General features: G+C 50.5%; 1 protein-coding gene across 4 annotated transcripts in view; it reads left to right on the plus strand.

The window, feature by feature from the left end:
• Positions 1 to 23,607, plus strand: part of KATNIP (katanin interacting protein) — a 233,032-nt gene that overhangs the window by 191,170 nt on the left and 18,255 nt on the right. For 3 of the 4 annotated variants that reach the window (XM_069570404.1, XM_069570402.1, XM_069570405.1), the window contains 4 exons: positions 8,976 to 9,701; positions 10,743 to 10,948; positions 13,606 to 13,684; positions 21,960 to 22,137. In XM_069570404.1, the coding sequence (XP_069426505.1) occupies positions 8,976 to 9,701; positions 10,743 to 10,948; positions 13,606 to 13,684; positions 21,960 to 22,137 (1,189 nt within the window). The remainder of the gene's footprint in view (positions 1 to 8,975; positions 9,702 to 10,742; positions 10,949 to 13,605; positions 13,685 to 21,959; positions 22,138 to 23,607) is intronic. The other variant, XM_069570403.1, reaches the window with a different exon arrangement.

Raw genomic sequence — 23,607 nt, forward strand, 5'->3', positions numbered from 1 at the left:
CAAGATTGAAGGCAGGAGGAGAAGAGGGTGACAGAGGATGAGATGGTTGGATGGCATCACCGACTCAATGGACATGAGTTTGAGCAAGCTTCGGGAGTTGGTGATGGACAGGGAAGCCTGGCGTGCTACAGTCCGTGGGGTTGCAAAGAGTCAGACACTACTGAGTAACTGAACTGAACCAAACTGAACTGAATTCCAGGGATGCAAAGATGATTCAATATCTACAAATTAATCAATGTGATAGAATGAAAGATAAAAATCATATGATTATCTCAGTAGATGTAAAAAAAAAATTGCTTTTGACAAAATTCAACATTTACCTAGGATAAAAGTTCTCAACAAGATTGGTATAGAGGGAACATAGCTCAATATGATAAAGACCATATATGAAAAGCTCACAGCTAACATCATACTCAGTGGTGAAAAGCTGAAAATATCTCCTCTAAGAGATCAGAAACAAGACAAGGATACACTCTCACTGCTTTCATTCAACACTGGAAGTCCTAGCCACAGCAATTAGGCAAGAAAGAGAAAAACATCATCCAAATCAGAACAGAAGAAATAAAAACTGTCACTCTTTGCAGAGGACATGATACTACGTTTTGAAATAGAAAACCCTAAAGACTCTATCAAAAAATTGCTATAACTAATAAATGAATTCAGTAAAATTGCAGGATGCAAAGTCTAATATACAAAAATATGTGACATTTCTATATGCTAATAACAAACTAGCAGAAAGAGAAATAAAGAAAATAATCCCACTTGTAATGGCATCAAAAAAGACAAAATACCTAAGAATAAATTTAATGAAGGAGGTGAAAGACACTGATGAAAGAAATTAAAGAAGACATAGACACACAAAAGGAAGATATCCCTTGCTCATAGGTTTGAAGAACTAATATTCTTAAAATGTCCATACTACTCAAAGCAATCTATAGATTTAATGCAATCCGTATCAAAATTCCAATGGCATATTTCAAGAACTAGAAAAAATAATTCTAAAATGTGTATGGAGCCACAAAAGATTCCAAATAGTCAAAATAATCTTGAGAAAGAAGAACAAAGCTGGATGTATCATGCTCCCTAGTTTTAAGTTATACTACAAAGCTATAATAATCAAAACAGTATGATACTGATACAAAAAGAGCCACACAAATCAATGGAATAGGATTGAGAGCCCAGAAATAGACCCATGCATATATGGACTATTTGTTAATCAATGACAAAGGAGTAAAGATACAGAATGGGGAAAGGATGGTCTCTCCAATAAATAATGTTGGGAAAACTGGACAGCCACATGCAGAAGGACAGAACTAGACCACTATATTACACCATACACAAAAATCAACTCAAAATGGATTAAAGACCTGATTTTAAGACCCGAAACCATAAAATTCCTAGAAGAAAACGCAGGCAGTAATCTCAATGACACCAGCCTTAGAGATGTTTTTGTGGCTCTGACTCCAAAGACAAGAGAAACAAAAGCAAAAATAAATGGGACTACATCAATCAACAAAGCTTACATACAGTAAAGGAAACCATCATCAAGATGAAAAGGCAATCTATTGAGTAGGAGATGATATTTGCACATCATATATGTTTTAAGGGGTTAATATCCAGAATATATAAAGGACTCATACAACTCAACAACAAAAACAACAAAAAACAGGTTTAAAAATGGGAAGAGGGCCTAAATAGACATTTTTCCAAAGAAGACATAGAGATAACCAACAAGTACAGGGAAAGATGCTCAGTATCACTAATTGTCAGGGAACTGCAAATGAAAACCACAAGGAGATACCTCCTCATACCTGTTAGGATGGCCACTATCAACAAGACAAGAGAACTAATGTTGGAGAGGATGTGGACAAAAGGGAATTCTTGTACACTGTTGGTGAGATTGTAAATTTGTACAACCACTATGGCAAACAGTATGGAGATTCCTTAAAATATTAAGAATAGACTGCTATATGACCCAGCTATGCCACTTCTGGGTACTTATCTGAAGAACATGAAAACACTAATTTGAGAAGCTATACACACCCCCATGTTCATTGCAACATTATTTACAAGAGACAAGATAGGAAAAAAAAACCTGAGTGTCTGTTGATGAATGAATAAAGCTGCGATATGGTACATATATACATGGAGTAATATATGTACAATGTAATGTACATGAGTGGACCTTGAGGGTATTATGCTAAGTGAAATAAGGCAGAGAAAGACAAATACCGATGTCTTCACTCATATGTAGACGCTAATAAACAGAATAAAATAAAAACAAATCCACAGATATGGAAAGCAGACTAGTGGTTACCAGAGTGGAAGGTGACTGCAGTGTGGGTGAGATGGATGAAAGTGAAAGTGAAAGTTAAGTCGCTCAGTTGTGTCCGACTCTTTGTGACCCCATGGACTGTAGCCCACCAGGCTTCTCTGTTCATGGGATTCTCCAGGCAAGAATACTGGAGTGGGTTGCCATTTCCTTCTCCAGGGGATCTTCCTGACCCAGGGATTGAACCCAGGTCTCCTGCATTGCAGGCAGACGCTTTAACCTCTGAGCCACGAGATGGACGAAGAGGGTCAATTTTATGGTAATGGATGGGAGCTAGATTTATGGTGGTGATCACTTTTTTGTGTATACAGATATTGAACCACTATGCTACACACCTGAAAGTTATATGATTATAAAAAGAAAAGAAAATGTGAGGTTTAAGTAACTTTCCCCAGATCACACAACCAATAAGGGTTGGAGCAGGATTTAAGGCCAGGCAGCCCTCTTGGCTTCCGCAGTGGCTCAGCCAGTAAAGAACCTGCCTGCAATGCAAGAGATGCCGGACACTCGAGTTCAGTCCCTGCGTCAGGAAGATCCCCTGGAGGAGGGCATGGCAACCCACTCCAGTATTCTTGGTGGAAAAATTCCATGGACAGAGGAGCCTGGTGGGCTACAGTCCATGGGGCACAGAGTCAGACATGACTGAAGCGACTGAACATCACACACAGCCCGGCTCCAACATCCACGCTTCATGCTACTACCCTTCAGCGCCCTGCTTGCCCTGCTGTCATCAGCCACCTGCCCCCAGAAGACTTAGGCAGTTCCAAGCCTTCCTGGTAAACAGACCTGGAGAACCGCTGGGAGTTATGAGGTGATGGGCATTTTTCTAACTTGTCCACAATCAGAAGACTTTGTCTCACTTTAATTTCCTTCCAGGCATTTCACTGCTTAGCTCAACACACATTAAGAACTGAGCTCTTGAGATTTCATGCTTGTTAAGCTGGTCATGCTAAAAAGGAGAGTTGCTTAGAAATTTTAAATTACTCATTACATAGAGCCAAATCCCACAGCCATGCCCTTCAGGAAAGGTTCGGGTCGAGCCCTCCAACAGTGCCTGTAGAATGAAGGACTGCCCAAGTTCCTCCCTGGGGCTGGAATCCTTCTGTCATCATAAGACAGAGCCTGGAAATCCTTTTGTCCAACAAAGTATCTCATTGTAAGGATATCTGCATTTTGGAAATGTCTTTATCGGGGCTCAGTGAGCTACAGATGAATGAAATCTCAGCAGTCCAGTTTGAGCAGTAAGGAGGTGTTATTTGAGAAGCCTCTGGCCCTGCAAAGACAGGAAGCATCACATGAGATTGAAAGGAGGAGCCAGAAAGCCAGGAGGCACCAAGGATGCTTCTCCTAAACTCTCCAGGGCTGCTGGGCCCTCCCTCTGCCGCTCTGCAGGTCCATTTTCCCTCACTGTTCCTCCTGAGATCCGTTTTCTCAACTCTGTGCAAATAGCAGGAAGTGGCCTTGCAGTCTCTCTCTCTGACATGAGTGAAGTGAAGTGAAATTTGCTCAGTCATGTCCAATTTGCAACCCCATGGACTATACAGTCCATGGAATTCTCCAGGCCAGAATACAGGAATGGGTAGCCTTTCCCTTCTCCTGGGGATCTTCTCAACCCAGGGATCGAACCCAGGTCTCCCGCATTGCAGGTGGATTCTTTACCAGCTGAGCCAAAAGGGAAACCCCAATTCCAAAGACTCACGGCAGAAGCTGATTGGTTGGCTTAGGTCAGATGTCCACTTCTTGTCCTATCAGCTATGGCTATTCGCCTAGAATAAACGTGGCTCTGTTGCATCTCACTATGTGCTTTTGTACTTCCCCTTTTAGTAGCAATTAGTGCCCACCTCAGGGCTTCCCTAGTGGCTCAGCTGGTAAAGAATCCACCTGCAATGCCGGAGACCTGGGTTCGATCCCTGGGTTGGGAAGATCCCCTGGAGAAGGGAAAGGCTACCCATGCCAATATTCTTGCCGGGAAAATCCCCTGGACAGAGGACACTGGAGGGCTACACTCCATGCAGTCACAGAGTCGGACATGACTGAGCAACTAACACTTCATAGTGGTTTTTATAAAGTGAAGTTCAGAACTTTGCCGTTCATATTAATCTCCACCAAGGAATAGTTTTGAACCTTCAGTCCCGTCATCTCATATTGCTCCCTCCCAAACCGTGTTGACTGCAGATGAAAGCAGTAGCTTTCTGTTGTCCGTGCAGATCTGTGGGGAGGAATGTTGACGGACAGGACAAAGCACTGATCCCAGCAGTTGCCTGACTCCCAAGGTTAACAAGTCGCCTGTCCTACCGCAAACAGAGGGAAACTTGGCCCCAGCCTGCTGTCACATCTGAGAGGTCCAGGGCGAAGCCTGCACCTCTCCACTTTTGAAACCCAGAGCGTGCCTCTCTAGGGGAGAGTGGGTCAGAAAGCAGACACGGGATGAAAGCCAAGTCCTGCCTTTCTCGCACACCCCAGCAGAGAAAGGCACGCTGAGTCCCTGACACACATGACTTTCGGTGCTTTCTCCTTCCGTGCCCTTGAAGACCAGCCCGGCCCATTCATTTCAGTCAGTGGAAATCAAATCACAATAAACTGAGGTGGTGACGATCCATATGGAAGTTCCTTGTGCCAGATGTTAAGCCTCACGCCTGGAGGCAAGGATGGGAGAGACTCCTGGGGTCTTGTTAATGACAGATGAGAAGTGGGGGGTGGTGAGGAGGTGCAGGACTGACAGGTGGAGGGGGGAGTCCCTCGGCCTCCAGCCCTGAGCACAGCGGGGAATGTGATAGTGGTGCCAAACCCCCATCCCTTTACTGAGACACATTTAGGAGCATGTCCAGGCACCGGTTCTGTGCCAGGCCCTGGGATGCAACAGGGGAGAGAGCAGATAAGGCCTCTCCCAGAAGGAGGGTGTCCAGAAGAGCCAGTGTAGTGGGTCTCTGGGGCAAGAGCATTCCTGGCAGAAGGGCGCTGTGAGGGCAAAGTCTCTGAGGCCAGGAGAGACTTGTATGGGTGGAAGGAAAGGCTGGCATGGTTGGAGTGGGATGCTCATGGAGAAAAGGGTGGGAGGTGAGGCTGGAGAAGTCAGCTGAGGTTGGGGGTTGGGGGGGTCACACTCAGGGCCCTGGGGGCACAGTGAGGAGTTAGATTTTCTTTATTCTCAGTATTGTAGTGAAAAGTGTTAGTTGCTCACTCATGTCCAACTCTTTGAGACCCCATGGACTGTAGCCCACCAGGCTCCTCTGTTCATGGAATTCTCCAGGCAAGAATAGTAAAGTGGGTTGCCTTTCCCTTCTCCAGGGGATCTTCCTGACCCAGGGATTGAAACCAGGTCTCCCACTTTGCAGGCAGATTCTTTACCATCTGAATCACTGGTATAGTAGGGATAATGCCAATTAGAGGATTTGGTCAACTCCACTTTAGATATCTAGAGGTGGAAGTGACAGAGTGGACATGTCTGGATGTTCCAAGGGATTGTGGGAATTAGAACATGGTACCCCAGGGAGAGAGGCCAGAACCTGGCTTATGACAGTAAGCGGGGCTTGCACGGGAGCCAGGAGCTGGATAAAGACAGTGCTGGGGGAGGACAGAGAGAGGCCAGAACCTAGCTTATGGCAGTGAGTGGGGCTTGCACGGGAGCCAGGAGCTGGATGAAGGGAGTGTTGGGGGAGGACAGAGAGAGGCCAGAACCTGGCTTATGACAGTGAGCAGGGCTTGCACAGGAGCCAGGAGCTGGATGAAGGGAGTGTTGGGAGAGGATAGGAGGGGGTTGAGGCGTTCTGGTGCAGCCAGAGTTAGAGCACCAGGAGGAGCGGAGGGTACTGTGGCACAGAGAGAGGCGCAGTTGGCAGGGGAGGGCGGAGAACCAGGAAGAGATGTCTCCTGAGCAGGTGGAGGGGCACCTACCTTGACTGGGACATCAAACAGGGACAGAGGACCGAGAAAGATTGTGTGCTTGGAGTCATTGTGTACTTGGATAAAGTTGCTTCAGTGGAGGGGTGGTGGGAATTCTAAGACTCTTATGGATGCAAGGGACAGAAATCCACCAGGGGTTTGGCTTCAGGCATGGCTGGATCCAGGGGATCATATAAGTGTCATCAGGACTCTGTAGCTCTCAGTTCACATCCACCCACTTCATTCTCAGCCAAGTTCTCCCCTCCCCACAACGTAGCCAGTGGCCACTCCATCCCTCCATCCGACCAGCTCAGAGTGCATGCGTGCGTGCTAAGTCGCTTCAGTCACATACGACGCTTTGTGACCCCATGGACTGTAGTCCACCAGGCTCCTCCATGGCATTCTCTGAGCAAGAATACCGGAGTGGTTGCCATGCCCTCTTCCAGGAGACCTTCCTGACCCAGGGAGGGAACCTGGGTCTCTTATGTCTCCTACATCGGCAGGCCCATTCTTTACCACAGTACTTCCTAGGAAGCAGCACCAATTTAAAGAGAGCCTTCTCCTTCCGCATAGTTCCTTTCATGAACCCATCTTGGAAAGGTGTTGTCAGCATTCACCTAAACTGCATGGCCTAAAAGTACAGGGTACCCAAATAAAAGTCGGGATTTTTGTACCGACGAGGAGAAGTGGAGCTTGAGGTTGCAAAAAGCAACAGCTCTGCACAGAGGAGCCGGGTTTCAGGGGGTAAAGCGAGGGTGGGGGTCACGAGGATGCAGTGTCTGCAATGAAAGGAGGGAGAAAATAGGACGGCAGTTGGAGGGAGCTGCAAGATCAGGTCAGCTTCCTTTTTCTTTCAGGTAGGAGAGATTTATGCGTGTCTGCAGGCAGAGAGAGGGGAGATGCCAGTGGGGAAGGAGTGATTGAAGATTCTAGAGAGAGGAGATAATTGATGGAGTCAGGCCCCCTAGGAGACAGGCAGAAAATGGAGTACAGGGCACAGGACGAGATGAAAGGAGAGAAAACAGAATGCCAGGGTCGTCAGCTGCTGTTTGTCCAGAATGACACCCTTAGGTGTCAGTTAGCCATGGCTTGGCCGGGGGGACCGTCCACTGCTGGATGCACGTGCCTGGGCTTTACGGTCCTACAAGGGGGAGGGCACGGCCTTCGGGGCCACCCTCTGAGGGCCAGGCCCCTGTTCTCCACATGCTCCGGACATAAACTCGGCTCTTGGAATCAATTTCGTCACAAGTAGAAGTAAATTCCTTACCTTGTAGTATACCTGGGTCGTTTGGCTTTTTTAATAGAATTTTGTCCTTGATTATAAAAATAATACACGTAGGGAACTTAGAAGAGAAGGTGTCAGAGAAGAAAGTTCACGTCTTGCCTATTCCCCAGCCAGGAACGATATTAACACGTTGGGACATGGTGCCCACACGAGAGGCCGCATCTGAAATGGCATGTCTGGCTTCCCCCCGCCCCCCTCTCGTAACATTCTTTCACAAGCCTTCCACCTGCCATTCGGCAGCCTTTGAAAAACTCCGTTAGGGTCATGTGGCTGTGACAGCCTCCAGATCAGACCCTGGGGTTGCTGACTCAGACGCTGCAGGCAGCCGCATCGCTTTGGGTCGGGTGAGTTTCTGAAGTGGAGATGACTTCCGTCCGGCAAAGGTTCTCCCACAACCAGGGAGTGTTCCCTTGATTTGCATAGTCGTTGCATTTTTTAAAAATCCAAAGTATATCAAAAAGATACTTGTCTATTTGTAAAACAACAAGGTTCCAGACCCGGGTGACCACAGACAGTTTTTTTTTACCAACCTGAATGGTGCCTGAGACAGGCGACCAGATTCTGTGCCTGGACCATTCCTAGTCGCATCCCTGGCTCCGCCCTTCAAGGGCCAGCAGGCACTGAGACAGCCAAGAGCATCACACCACCCACTGGGGAAGAGTCAGGGGAAGAGAGAGGGAATTTGGGGTCAACAGGTACACACTGCCATCTTTAAAATGGATAACCAACAAGGACCTACTGTATAGCACAATGAACTCTCCTCAAAGTTATATGGCAGCCTGGATGGGAGAGGAGTTTGGGGGAGAATGGATATATGTATACATATGGCTGAGTCCCTTTGGGGTTCATTTGGAACTATCACAACATTGTTAATTGGCTGTGTTGTTGTTTAATTGCTAAGTTGTATCCAACTCTTTGTGACCCCGTGGACAGTAGCCCACCAGGTTCCTCTGTCCATGGGATTTTCCAGGCAAGCGTACTGGAGTGGTTTGCCATTTCCTTCTCCAGGGGATCTTCCCAACCCAGGGATCAAACCCATGTCTTCTGCATTGCAGGTGGGTTTTTTACCACTGAGCCCATGTTAATTGGCTATGCGTCCGTGCTAAGTCAATTCAGTTGTGTGCGACTCTTATGAACTGTAGCCGCCAGGCTCCTCTGTCCATGGGGATTCTCTAGGCAAGAATACTAGACTGGGTTGCCATGCCCTCCTCCAGGGGATCTTCCTGACCCAGAGGTCGAACCCTCATCTCATGTCTTCTGCATGGGTGGGCGGGTTCTTTACTGCTAGCGCCACCTGGGAATTGGCTATACTCCAATATAAAAAAGTTTTTAAAAAAACACCCACGGTTTCTAGAATATGCCCCTGAGGGTGACCCCCACCCAGCTGAGAGCCACCGGATGAGACAGTGTTTAAGGGTCCCCACTGCCTCATGCACCACTAATGGAGTTTCACCCCTCCTGTGTGCTTCCTTCCAGAAGACACCTGGTCCACCCGGATGCCGCCACGGCCCCGGTGGCACAGCGAGCAGGATCACACCTTGCACGAATCGTGGGACTCCCTCACGGCCTTCGACCGCTCCCACCGGGGACGCATCTCCAACATGGAATTCCAGGGCGACATCCTGGACGAGTTCCTGCAGCAGCAGAAAAGCAGCCGGCAGAGCGACCAGCCACCCCCCTGGAAGGAGGGGAAGCCGGAGCCCGTGAAAGGGCAGGACCACGGCTCCCCTGAGACAGACGACGGGGGTGACTTCAAAATCCCCGTCCTGCCCTATGGACAGCACCTGGTCATCGACATCAAGTCCACGTGGGGGGACAGGCACTATGTTGGCCTCAACGGGATAGAAATATTCAGTTCCAAGGGGGAACCAGTGAGAATCGAGAACATTCAGGCCGACCCCCCGGACATCAATATCTTACCTGCCTACGGGAGAGACCCCCGCGTGGTCAGCAACCTCGTCGATGGGGTAAACAGGACACAGGACGACATGCACGTCTGGCTGGCCCCCTTCACGCCGGGCAAGTCCCACTCCATCTCCATGGACTTCGTGCAGCCTTGCCAGGTTGCCCTGATCAGGATCTGGAATTACAATAAATCACGGATCCATTCTTTCCGGGGCGTGAAGGACATCACGATGCTATTAGACGCGCAATGCATCTTTAAGGGAGAAATCGCCAAGGCCTCTGGAACCCTAACGGGAGGTACGATATGGCTGTAAGAGTGTTCTCGAAGCCCCTACCCACTACTCGCTGAAGCTCTGAGGAGAAACTAAACTTAGTGGCTGGCCAGGGACAGATAGGTCCCTCTGCTTTCCTAGACCTGGCCCTCTCCTTGCCTTTTACAGTGGGGTGTGCAAGAGCTGGCCTTACTGAGATACCTACTCTGGGTACCAGCCTTGCTCAGCTTCCTAGGGCCTGAGTCTGACAAGGGGATTCCTTCCATAAGTGACTGATGGCGAGAGTGTTCTCGGGAGAATCTGTAGGGCAGGGAAGGGTGTAGGATGTGGAAGGGTAGGAAGAGAAGCTAGGAAGGAAGCTTTTTCAGGGGAAGCCCAGCCTCAGCCTGATCCCAAGGGGAGCTCAGGAGTGTAAATTTCAGGATCTGTCCTGCCTGACAGCAAAGCAGCAAGGCTTTGGAACCCCCAGGCTCCCCTGGTTGGGGACATAACTCCCACACCCTTCCAGGCAAGGCCCCCTGCAAGGACCAGCAAAAGATCTGTGTGGAGCACCAGCAGGATCAGCTTCAGTGCCTCACCGGTGCCTGTGCAACAGCCCTTATTTCACAACAGATCACAGTGATCCTCATTAGATTGTGCTAAGGCGCTCAGCTGTGTCCGATTCTTTAGGACCCCCTGGACCATAGCCCGCCAGGCTCCTCTGTCCATGGGATTCTCCAGGCAAGAATACTCGAGTGGGTTGCCATGCCCCTCTCCAGGGAATCTTCCCAAACCAGGGATGGAACCCAGGTTTCCCGCATTGCAGGCAGATTCTTTACTGTCTGAGCCCCCAGGGAAGCCGCCCTCACTAGATTAGGTGCCTTCATTAAATCTGTATGATTCTTACAATCCGTGAATTCCATTTGCAAAGATGTAAAGAAGAATAAGGCTCAGTTACTCAAATCAAGACCTGTGAGTGGGTTGGGATTTTCCTAGCCCAAAGATTGATGGATTTAGGTTCCCGATCTGCTACTCGTTGCGATGTGGGATGAGCTGACTCTTCCGTCTTCCCGGTCCCCCTTGTCAGCTCCAGAGCACTTTGGCGACACGATCTTATTCACGACCGACGATGATATTCTTGAGGCCATATTCTGCTCCGACGAGACGTGTGATCTGGACGTGGAGAGCCTGTGCAGCCTGCAGAGCGAGGAGGCCCTGCAGAGGCCCAGCACGGCCGACGGCCAGGGGGAGGAGAGGCCGCGCACCCAGGCCGGCTCGTGGGCCGATGACCGGGTAGGGCTGGTGGCGAGGGGAGCCGCGTGGGGGGCAACGGGGAAGATAGATTCCTGCTCCCGACTCAGAGTCGAGCAGGAGGGATGGAGATGGATGTCCCGTAAGCTGCTGGCACTCCCGTCTTGACATTTCCCATTTTTCTGCTTCATTTTTTGTGCTGTGTGTCGTATTTCATTCTCTAATTATTTTTTATTTTTTTTTAACCAAAGTGAAGAAAGTATTCAAATTTTAATCAAAGCTGGGGAAATCAGTTCTGTGTCATCTCTGTAATTTAGAGGTTGGCAGTCTCGGGGGAGTTTTTGCTTTGGGTTGCGTTTTGATCACTCACTGTTGTTTTTGATGGAAGGGCTGCAAATGCTTTTAATAGGCAGACTTGAGAATTAAAATAATGATGATCCTGGCAGTCACTTCTTGGGCACATATCGTGACCAGTCGTGGAGCACTTGTCTTGGTGTTTAACCCTCCTCACAGCCCTTGGAGTAGAGATGATTAATAATATCCCTATTGAGGAAACCAAGGCTCAGACAGGCTAAGGGACCTATCCAAGGACACCTCGTGGGGGAGTAACAAGGCTCGAACTTGAATGCAAGACTCTACCAAGTCTGTGCTTTTCTTTTTTCAAATGTTTATTTATTTTGTTTATTTGACCAGACCGGGTCTTAGTTGCTGCATGCGGGACCTAGTTCCCCAACCAGGGATGGAACCTGGGCCCCCTTCATTGGGGGTGCAGAGTCCTAGACACTGGACCACCAGAGAAGTCCCAAGTCTGTGCTTTTAATGGGCTAATTATCGAAAATGAAAGATGACCTTCAGGACAAGGGTCAGCCCAAGTCAAAGACCAGTGGTCACAGTGAAGAGACTCCAGGGTCTCCAGGGATGCTCTTGAGGCCATAGGAGAAAGAGGACATAGTTAAAGAGGGTGCGGAGAAGAGGGCAAACAACCAACCAGGAACCAAGGACAAAATGTTCAGCTACAGGAAGGTCACGACCAAGACAGGGCAGTGATACGGCTTGTCAATTGCACCATGTTCACAGGTTGCAACCTGCAGGGGCCTGCAGAGCACCGCGTGAGATGGGGAAGGGGCGAGCAAAGACCCTGTCCTCCCCTCACCAGACAAGCTTGCTCATTGCCAGTGATTGTCCTGATTCTTTCACAGAAAGCCAGAAATCTGGATTGTTGCGTAAAATCTCCCCAGTAAAAAAAATGTTGGCCACCAATTCATAGTATTTTCAAACCTTCGGCAAGCCACAAAACACGTCTGCAGTCTGGCTTTGCTGTGTGGGCCTCCAGCTGAGAGAGGGTCTCGAAGCCTTCTACTCACCCACCATTTTCCACATGGTGAAGTCCCTGCTCAGGGACTCTGATCCAATGGAGTCCTGGGAGGGGCAGAGAGGGATCACTCTCTCTGCCTAGGCGATTAGGACAGCGAGCTCAGGGAGGTCATGTCAGGGTCACACCCCTAGCAGGGGGCTCGCCTAGGTGTCCAGGTCTGTCCATCCAGCAGGGGGCGTCCTAGGAGGCTCAGGGAGGTCAGGGGATCGGGGAGGCAAGAGAAGGCACGTGGGCTTTAGGGCGGCAGTGTTCCCAGTGGCCCGAGGCTGCTCAGCGTCAGAGGACAGCTTCTGGCAGACAGCCTTCCTCTTGTTCCTCCCCGTAGCCAGGCAGGGGCCTGAAGGGGCTGGACTGAGGGGTCATTAGGGTGTCATCAGGTACCCAAACACTATCCCCACTAAAACTCTAAGATCCGGACAAGTGGCTCCACCTCTCTTTGCATCTCAGCTTTCCTGTCTAGGTCAGGAAGATCTCCTGGAGAAGGGAATGGCTACCCACTCCAGTATTCTTGCCTGGAGAATCCCATGGACAGACCTGGTGGGCTACAGTCCGTGGGGTCGCAAAGAGTCAGAAATGACTGAGCGACTAACACTTTCCCGTCTGTGAAGAACTATGGGCTCTTCTACCCTGATTTACAGTGCAGAGATCTAATGAGAAAAGTTTCCGACTACACAGAGATCTAGCAGCAGGATGTGGTGGCCCACTCTGTCTATAGACCAGGGGTTCTTTATCTGCCTGCCCATGGGAATCATGGGAAGGTTTACAAAATGCAGATGCAGGGGGACTTCCCTGGCGGTCCCGTGGTTAAGACTCCACACTGAAAGCGCAGGAGGCATGAGTTCGATCCCTAGTTGGAGGACTAGGATCCTGCATGCCATGCGGAGCAGCCAAAAGATGTTTTTTAAATTGATGCACAGTCCCCAGGGTTGAGAACCGTTCTGTATGTTTGAATTCTTTCCCCTCCTTCCCTTCATCCCTCCCTCCCGATCTCTCTCTCTCCCCCTCCTTCTTCCAGCTCACTGGATAAACTAGATACAGTCCTTCCCTGGTCCAGAAAATCTGATCGCCTGAGCTGATTAGTGTCCAATACCTCCCCTAACAGTAAGAGCTTCTGGCAAAGACATCAGATGCAGGAGGGTTTCTGGGCCTGCCCGTATTACCAGTCACGGGGCTCCCATCAAGGCAGAAAACAGAACACCGGAAAAGACACCAGGGCCTACCTGGGGCCCGGGGTGGGCAGCAGTAGCTGGAAGAGTGGCCGGCCAGCTGCGTGGGTATCACTAGAATCACCCCTTCCCTCTGCTTCTCCCCACCCTGTGTGCAGGGCCTGGAGCCAGAGCTGCCCCCCAGTCCCCCTGTCCCTGATGTCACCACGCCAGAGCCGGGCGTCTACCACGGCATCTGTGAGTACCCTCCCCTGGGGCAGTGTCACAGGCAGGAGGACCTTCGGGGGTCGGGGGTGGGGAGGGAGTCATGGCCGCTTGGGACAGGGTTTCCCGGGACAGTGGAGGAGATTGTACCGTGTTCAGAGACACCAGGCCCTGGGACAAGTCAGGGCTGAAACCAGCTGGTGCTGGGCTCATTGGCTCTGGCAGGGCTGCAGCCCTTCAGAGGAGGGGTCCTCCTGGCAGTGTGCCCTCCCAGAGGGCCACACACAGAAGTCTGATGCGTTAGCTGCAGCCCTGACCCCAGAGGGTGCAGTGGGAGCCCGGAGTTATAGAGCAAGAAGACGTAAGAGCCGGAGAGACTTGGGCATCTGTCCGTCCAGGGTTAAAGTTGCCCCTTCAGACTGGACCACAGAGCAGATGCTGGAACAGAGGAAGCTTGCATCCTCCCCTCTCCATCTGGGGTGGGGCATCAGGAGTACTAGCCCAGGTGCCCACTCTTCTAAAAAGTCAGATATCTGGATTTTTACGTGAAATCTCCAGGTTTTTAAATGGTGGTGACTAACTTTACAATATCATAAAAACATCCTATGAGCCAAACACGTGTGTTTGCCCAGCCGGCTGCTGGCTGGTGGTCTCCGGGCAGTTCTCATATGGGTTTCGCTGAGTCTGTTCTCTGTCCTCGGCCCATGTGCCCCTCGGGCCAGGTCCTCTCTGACTCGGCCCACGTCCCCCACCTCTGCCTGAGTCCTCGGGGACCCTTGGGCCCCGGTCCCACTGGCTGTGGTCTCTGCCTCCCGTTCTCTGTTCACAGGGCTCTGCCAGCTTGCTCGCTGCCACCTCCCCTCCTGCTCTTTCTTGCCCCCTGTGCCCGCCGTCCACCTCCAGTTATCTTCTGAGAGGAAGAGATGCACCATGCCATCATCATGCCCCCTCCCCACCATCATCTCCAGAACGGAGCCTTAAGGTGTCAGAGTTTAGCCTCCTCTTTGCTCCGCTCCTCCCCACCCCATCTCCTGAGCCCCCACCCCCCGCCAAGCTTCCATGCAGGCCATGCCCACCCTGTGTGCCCTCGCTCTCCGTCTCTGCCCTTTAAAAGGATGTTGAATGCCACTGTCTGGGTCCCCAAGAAGCAGCCTCTGCGATGGAGTTTACTGGGGCATGCTCTTGGGGGAGGGTAGGAAGCAGGGCTGGGCACAGAGAACTGGGCCACGGGGCAATCACACTAAGGCCTCTGCCAGCCTGCAGGGAGCTCAAAGGCCCCTTGAAGTAAGGGGGCTGAGTAAGGGGGTCTTGAGTAAGGGGGCTGGGCCTTTACACGCCTGTGTTAATAGGCCACCTGATGCAGGCTGGGGAGGGGCAACGCCAAGTGCGGTCACGGTGGGGGTTTGTCAACACTCCCAGTCCCCTGGGGACTGTCACCCCTGGGGGTGGAAGGCGGGATCTGGGGGCTTTCCCACAGTGCCCACCACACCCCCTTCTTAAGGCCTTGCTGTGACCCTCTCCCATCTCCGTGGTGCCCAGTGAGAATTCAGCTCTCCCTCCCTCATTCCGCAAGCACAAATCACCTCTGAGAAGAGAGGAAGCCTTCCCTTTGAATCCTCGGCCCCTTACTTTTCAGAACTCTCTCTCAATTGCTTTGGGACTTGGGGACAACTGAGTAATTTGAAAGCCAACCCAGTGTAGGCCAGGGCCCAGCTGAGGCTTGGTTTCATCCCCCATCCAGGCCCTGTGCCAGGGCTTTCCCTGCCTTATCTCACTTCCAGCTCTTATTCTCCCCGTTTTCCAGATGAAGTTAGGGAACTGAGGCTCTGAGAGATGGAGAGAGCCACCTGGGGTCACACAGCTAGTTATGAGGTCAAGGACGGGACCGAGTCTGTCTGAATCCACAGTCCAGGTCCTCACCACTCAATACACTCCAGAGAGGTCTTTGGGAAGAGTCAGCAGCTCACAAAACTGGGAGACAGCCGTCATTTCTGGTTTAGTCTGGGCTCCCCTAGGTTGGTCAGGATTCGGGGTGGGGAACTGGGGATAAGGGAAATTGAATTCAAACTGAGTTAAGCAAAGAAGGAAATTTCTTAGCTTAGTAGCTAAAAGAGCTTCCCAGTGGCTCAGTGATAAAGAATTTGCCTGCAGTACAGAAGGCGCAGGAGACGATCTGTGGGTCAGGAAGATCCCCTGGAGAAGGAAATGACAACCCACTCCAGTATTCTTGCCTGAAGAATCGCATGGTCCGAGGAGCCTGGCGGGCTGCAGTCCACGGGGTCGCAAAGCATCAGCCATAACTGAGCACACACTCGTGCATGTAACTAGGAAGGTCAGGGGTTGCTGGTTTTCCACACTGCTGGATCCAGGTGTGCAAATGATGTCATCAAGGCTTGGTGTCTCCCTCCTTCCTTCTGCCCCATTTCTCGGTCTCTTGTCTGTCTCCCATTCAGACCCTGTCCACATGAGTTCCTTGAAGCTCCACCCTGTAATCCCAGGTCAAAGAGCTTTTGTTTCCCAGTAAGTCCAACTGTCTTCCTGGAATGTCTGCTCACCTGGCTCACGTGCCCATGCTTAACTAATCACTGTGGCTTACCTTGGTGGGAAGGGAAGGAATGGGGTGGAAAACATGGACTGGCCTGGCCTGGGTCAGAGGCCCATCTTTAGAGCCAAGAGTGGGGAGTCCGCCACCCTGATGGTGCTTCAGAGGGGGCTAGAGTGCCGTAACTGGAAGAAGGAAGGAAGGAAAGCCGGCCAGAAGCATCCAGTGTCCCCTCCATCTGATGACTTCCTCCAAAGATGCTGTCTGTAAATGTTTTTCCTGCTGAACCAGCTTCTGACCTTTCTCAGAAATGTTATTTCAATGCCCTGGGAGTTTTGCCCTGGAGTAGAGCTCCCAGACCTTTTTGCTACAAGAAAAGCATAATTTCTCTGTGTCGCTACTCAGCAGGATGGCAGAAGAACCTGCTGCCCAAGGACCCTCTGCCCACTCTGAGACCTGTGATTTCCAAAGCTGCCTTCTCTGAACCTTTGCCTTTTTCCTCCCTGTATCCCGAATCCTAAATGTGCTCTCCTAGCCTGTGCAAATGACGAGTGCTTTGATAAAGTGACCCAGGGGAGATGCGTTGTGGCTGGTAAATACGGCCAATCCTATTAATGTTTTGAAAGGAGATATATGACTTGCTAATTTGCAGATGACACTAATTTTAGAAGTTTTGCAAATATCAGCAGTGATGAATAGGAAAGGAGCTGAGAGAGTTGAAACATGGGAGAGAAATAACAAAATTAATTTCCATTTATATAAATACTAATTGATACACCAGAGGAAAATGAATATGGAACATGGATATTAGCTCAAAGAGGAGAGTAATCGCTTTCGCAGCAACCTTAGATTAGATGGTATCTGAGTGCATCTCAGAGCTGACTCATCGGAAAAGACCCTGACTCAGGAGGAGAAGGGGGCGGCAGAGGATGAGATGGTTAGAGAGCATCACCGACTCAATGGGCATGAATCTGAGCAAACGCCGGGAGAAGGACAGGGGAGCCTCATGGAGTTGCAGAGTCGCATACGACTTAGCAATGGAACAACAACAGTGCCTCTTGCCAGGCAAACAAAGTAGGGGCAGCTTGGGAAAATCCGGGGTGCTGCCTCTTGTTTCGAGAGGGAGGTGGCCTTTCTCCCTCACAGGGATCCCTGCCTGATCTAAGTCGGCTCCCTCCTGCCCTCCAGGCCTTCTCCATCTCAGGAATGTGGTGCCCGCAGCCGCTCTGCCCCTTGGGTCAGGAACATTTTCTCTTTCCTTCAATTCCATCCAGGCCATTGAGAGTCCTGGTACTGCTGTCTCTCAGTCTGTGCACTTTGCCCCGTTTTCACCACTACCCACCTTGTCCCGGCCACAGGGATCACAACAGCGTCCTTCCTGGCCTCATTATGGAGTCCAGCCCTAGTGCACTTTCCAAGACACTGCTCATATCGTGGCACCTCTGCTCCCAGATCTATGCCTCCCTAGCTCCCCATTGAAGAGAAGAAAATCCAGACCTCCTGACATGATCTAGCCCCGCACCTGCCCTTCTGATCTCACTTTCCTCCACCTTCTCCCTCAGTCACTTAGTTCCAACCACAAATCAAATGTGTTTCCATCCCAGCACCTTTACTGTTTCTGTCCTCTCAGCCTAGAAAGTCCTTCCAGAAATGCTACAGGATGGTGGCCTCCTTCTCATCACCCAGGTCTCACCTGGGTGACTTAAATGTCACCTCCTCCAAGAAGTCCTCCGTGACTACTCCCCCCCACCCATGTCTAGTCACTCCCTATCCCAGCCCTTTCACTTTTTTTCATGGTATTCATTGCTCTGTGGAACTATCCGATTGTTGTTGTTGTTGTTGTTGTTATGTGTTCATTGTCTGTCTTCACTGCAATGGAAAATCCTAGAGAGACTTTGCTGTGTATTGGTATTTACCCCTGAATCTCTGGTGCCAAGAACAGGGCTTGGTTCTGTTGCTGTACAGACCCCATGGACTGCAGCATGCCAGGCTTCCCTGTCCATCACCAATTCCAGGAGCTTGCTCAAACTCATGTCCATCGAGTCGGTGATGCCAGCCAACCATCTCATCCTCTGTCGTCCCCTTCTCCTCCTGCCTTCAATCCTTCCCAGCATCAGGGTCTTTTCCAAGGAGTCAGTTTTTTGCATCAGGTGGCCAGAGTATTGGAGCTTCAGATTCAGTATCCGTCCTTCCAATGAATATTCATGAGAACCCCATGAACAGTATGCAAAGCACTTGTTACATTAGTGGCAATAAATATTTGTTTACCATTGGCTGTGATTTTGGTGAAACTCAAATGACTGTATTTTGATTCATTTACCTATAGATATCTACTAAACATGTACTCTTCAATCAATCAATCATTTTTTTTTTTTTTTTAAAGCCTTAACTGACCATCTGTTTTCAAGTACTGTTCTAGGATCTGGGAATGAAACAGTGAACACTGTCAACAGAGTTCCTGCCCTCAGGGAGCTTCCATCTAAGTGGGAAAGACTGATGAAAATAAATAAGCAAAATAATAAGCAAATCAATGAAAATAAATAAGCAAATCAATGTAGAACATCTTGTTGGATGACAGAAAATAAAGCAGAATAAGAGTTTTGCGAGAGATGGGGGAGGGTGCTATTTGAGCTCAGGTGGTTAGGCAGGGCCTCTCTGAGGAGATGGCAACTGAACAATGAATATTCATTGGAAGGACTGATGCTGAAGCTGAAGCTCCAGTACTTTGGCCGCCTGATTCGAAGAACCGACTGATGGAAAAAGACCCCAATGCTGGAAAAGATGGAGGGCAGGAGGAGAAGTGGGCAACAGAGGATGAAATGGTTGGATGGCATCACCAACTCAATGGACAAGAGTTTGAGCAAACTCCAGGAGATAGTGAAAGACAGGGAAACCTTGCATGCTGCAGTTCATGGGGTCACAAAGAGTCGGACACGACTTAGCAACTGAACAACAACAAAGGGTTTTAAGAGTGATGGGGGAGGGTGCTATTTGAGCTCAGGTGATTAGGCAGGGCCCCTGGGCTTCCCTGGTGGCTCAGATGGTAGAGAATCTGCCTCCACTGCAGGAGACCCAGACTCCATCCCTGGGTCAGGAGGACCCCCTGGAGAAGGTAATGGCTACGTGCTCTAGTATTCTTGCCTGGAGAATTCCATGAAGAGAGGAAACTGGCAGGCTACAGTCCTGTAATGTCACAAAGAGTCGGATGCAACTAACACTTTCTCTTTCTCTGAAGAGTTAATTGAACATAGACTCACCATGAAAAGGAATGTATCAGTTAGCTTCTGCTGCTAAACAAACCAGCCCCCAATTTAGTGACCTAACATAATCGCCATTAATCGTGATTCATCATAATTCAGTAGCTTGGTTGGGCGTTTCTTCACATCTGAGCGTAGCCGGCCTCTGTGGGGCCTGCTCTTGTGTCTGGTCAGCTGGCAGAGGCACTGGCAGCTGAACAACCTAGGATGGCGTCAGCTGCACAGCCAGCAACTGGGAGGCTGGCCCGGCTCTATCCCGTGGCAGGACTCTCAAGTGTAGAGGGATGGGCCAGAGCCCCCTGCACACGCGCTTCACAGCCTCTGCTGGTTTCACTCACTTTTGCTTCTGTTCCATTGACCAAAGCAAATCACATTGCCCAGAACTCAGAGAGTGGAGAAATAGACTCCACTTCTGTATGAGAGAAGCAGCAAGGTCACGTGACACAGAGGCAAGGGTGCAGAGGGAGGAGTTTGTGGCTGTATTGCAGGCCCTGATGCTGTGAGAGGCTGTGATACATCCAGAAGCACTCTGGTCACCCGTCCGTTTCATCTGCCCCCAAGATGCTCAGAGCTACCTTGGCATCATGAAGAGCAGAGCGATCTGAGGCCGAGTTATGAAACATATGTTGGAAATGACAGAGGAAGCCACGTTCCAAGGTGGTTTTCTGCTTTGGCCTCACTTCCTGGCCACACAAATATCTTCAACCTCCCTGAGCTTCTGCCTCCTCATATGCACTGAAGTGCGTGGAATGCCATGAATCCAGGCTTCCTTCTTCCAATGCTACTGTGCTGGCGTTCTGTAACAGTTGCAACAAGTGTGACTCTTTGGAACACAGCCACCCAGAAGAGCTCTAAAGTAGGCCCCCAGTTCTCCAAGGGTAGAAGAGGTCACTGGACTTGGTCCTGCTGATGGGAGACCAATAAGGGAAGAGAAGTTCCAGCCAGATATCAGACAGAGATTCATTTGCTTTGAGCTTTCTGGGCAAATGAATGACTCACCTGGGAAGTTTTGCCTTGGGACCACAGAAATTCACTCCTAAATGCTCCCTGATGATCCAGTGGTTAAGAATCCGCCCTGCAGTGCAGGAGACTCGAGTTTAATCCCGCATGCCGTAGAACAGCTAAGCCCACAGGCCACAGCTAGAGTTTGTGCACTGCTATGAAAGATCCCGCATGATGCAGTGAAGATCCTGCATGCTCCAGCCAAGACCCGACACAGCCAAATAAATAAATACATTTTTTTAAGAAATGCTCCCTGATGGAGCAGGGGTGGAACAAGGGCAAAAGAATGGGAGTGTCACTTTGGATCACTTCCTTTCCCTTGAATCCACGTGAATCCCCGTGATAGTGGCCAGTTTGCGTAAAGTGTCCATTTCCAACCTTGTGGCTTACTGGTGCAGCCACCTCCATGTAGTTAGTTATTTAATTTTTCCATCTGTCCTGGGCTCCTTCTATGTGGCAGGTACTATGCCTGGCTCTGGGGGCACTATGATCTAACAAAACTGATGGGATTTCTGCCCTCAAGGAGCTCACCATCTGACAGGGCAGATGGAAATTTACCAAACAGTCCCAAGCTCACCATGGTGACCAGGGCATGGAAGGGGACATTCACAGTGGCATGGCAGGCTGAGAATGGAGGCTTGATGTGGTCAGAGAAGTTGGGAGGGCTTCCCCGAGACAGCAAGCTGGGATCTGAGGGATGGGCACAAGTTAGCTAGGCTGTGTGAGTTCAGGAGTGAGGAAACAGCATGTGCAAAGGCCCTGTGGTGAGAGAGAGCATTGTGAACGTGAGGGATGGAAAGACCGTCTGGGTGGCCCCAGGGGTCCTGGGCCCAAGGTGAGATTAAAAAAGCAGACGGAATCCAGATGGCAGGGGTGCTGGTTGAGCAGCATGGGAAACCATGCTAGGGTGCTAATCATGGGGTGGGCAACGTGACTGATGAGTGGAGAAAGGACCTACGGCTGTGTGCAGGGCTAAACCACACAGGTCCATTCATCCTGCAGACATTTCTTGAGTATCAACAGTGGCCCAGGTCCAAGGGCTACTGAGAAGAAAGCAGAGCCTACTCTGAAGGCCCTTTCATTCAAGTCTGAGTTTTCTAGCTGGTAGAATACAGAGTCTGAAATCAGTCCTCTTGCCAGCTCTGTCCTGGATTGTCTTTGTTCAGTCGCTCGGTCGTGTCCAGTGCTTTGCGACTCCACGGGCTGCAGCACACCAGGCTTCCCTGTCCCTCACTATCTCCCGGAGTTGATTCAAACTCATGTCCATGAGTCAGTGATGCCATCCAGCCATCTCATCCTCTATCGTTCCCTTCTCCTCTCACTTTCAATCTTTCCCAGCATCAGGGTCTTCTCCAGTGAGTCAGCTCTTCACATCAGGTGGCCAAAGTATTGGAGCTTCAGCTTCAGCATCTGTCCTTTCAGTGAATATTCAGAGTTGATTTCCTTTAGGATTGGGTACCTCCTGCAGAATCTCCGGTGCTCACCGGACACTTCTCTTCTGCTGCAGGCCTGCAACTGAATTTCACCGCCTCCTGGGGTGACCTGCACTACCTGGGGCTCACCGGCCTGGAGGTGGTGGGCCAGGATGGCCAGGCACTGCCCATCAACCCGCACCAGATCTCTGCCTCCCCCAGAGACTTAAATGACCTCCCTGAGTACACGGACGACTCCCGGACCCTGGACAAGTGAGTGTCTGTAAGAAGCACAAGGCTCATGACAGCAGGGGCTCGGGGACCTGATGTGCGTCGTAAATTTCAGACTTAACCATCAACTGGCATCCCCTGGCGTCCCCATTCCACCTTCTTCCGGCCACCCCAAGGTCTGGCGTCTGCCCATTTTATAGTCAAGGGAAACTGAGGCCCAGGAAAGGGCCACACAGCTGAAAGAGGTAGACAGGATTGGAAGCCAGGCTCTCCTGCTTCCAGACCCAGCTGTGCTTTGTGTTTCCTCCATGGTGCTGGAAGCCCCTGGTGGCTCCGACAGTAAAGAGTCTGCCCGCAGTGCAGGAGGGGCAGGAGATGTGGGTTCGGTCCCTCAGCTGGGAAGATCCCCTGGAGAGGGGGTGGCTGCCCACTCCAGTATTCTTGCCTGGAAAATCCCATGGGCAGAGGCGCCTGGTGGGCTACAGTCCGTGGAGTCACAAAGAGTGTTTGTGACTTTCACTTTACACTTCCATGGTGCTTAGCGTGGGGCTTCAAACACAGTAACTGCTTGCTAAGCCTTTGGCTCTGTGTTTAGGCCTGAAGGACCCAACCTATCGGGGGCTGAAAACTTTCCCCTCCCTGAGGCTGGAGATGATGGCTGAAGCTGCACTTTCCTCTGCATTTGTCCAGTTTTATAAGCCCAGGTTGAGTCAAGTCAGTAGTAAGAGGACAAGCCTGGACACAGCATTGATCCACAGTGTTCAGGCACCCCTGAACCAGGACAGCTGTCAGGCTTGGGCCCTGCCTGCAGGTGTGAACTAGAAGAGTCTAGGGGAGCCAGAGGGATGAGAATTCAAATCCTGTCTCTGCCCCTTGCCAGCTAGTTCCTTAACTTCTCCAGTAATAATAATCATAATAATAACTGAAATTATAATTGCCATTTTTAGAGCACTTATTAAATGCCAGACCCTGGGCTGTGCTAAGCAGGTTATAGATATTAATTCATTGAAATCTCAAACAGCCCTAAGAGGCCCCTACTCTACAGATGGAGAAACAGAGGTACCTCAAAAGTCACCCACATTAGCTGAGTGGCAGAGTCATGATTTGAACACAAGCGCCTGGAAGACCAACACCCGTGCATTTAACCACAAAGTTATACTGTCTTCCCCTGCCTCAGTTTCCTTATCAGTAGAATGGGACAGTAATCTGGCTATTGGGCAGAAAGGGGGTTGCCACGTCACAGCTGCACCCACTGCCTGGCCCCGAGTGTGTGGGATCAGTGGTGGCCTCCTGCCTGCCTTCCTCCAAGGTGCTCCTTAACCGCGGCCGTCACGGCTGCTGCGTTGACCGATCAGGGGCCATCTTGGTGAGTCACACTCTCACAAACTTAGACTGGGAGCCTGTGGTCCCTGCTGCCAATTGTAAAAGCGGTCTGCTCATAGCTGGCCTGGCCTCGCTTGTTCATCCACACCCACCCAGTTCCTTCCCCTCTGCCCAGACTATGTTGCAGCG

This window comes from Ovis canadensis, chromosome 24 (assembly GCF_042477335.2).
Source record: "Ovis canadensis isolate MfBH-ARS-UI-01 breed Bighorn chromosome 24, ARS-UI_OviCan_v2, whole genome shotgun sequence".
Classification (NCBI taxonomy): domain Eukaryota; kingdom Metazoa; phylum Chordata; class Mammalia; order Artiodactyla; family Bovidae; genus Ovis; species Ovis canadensis.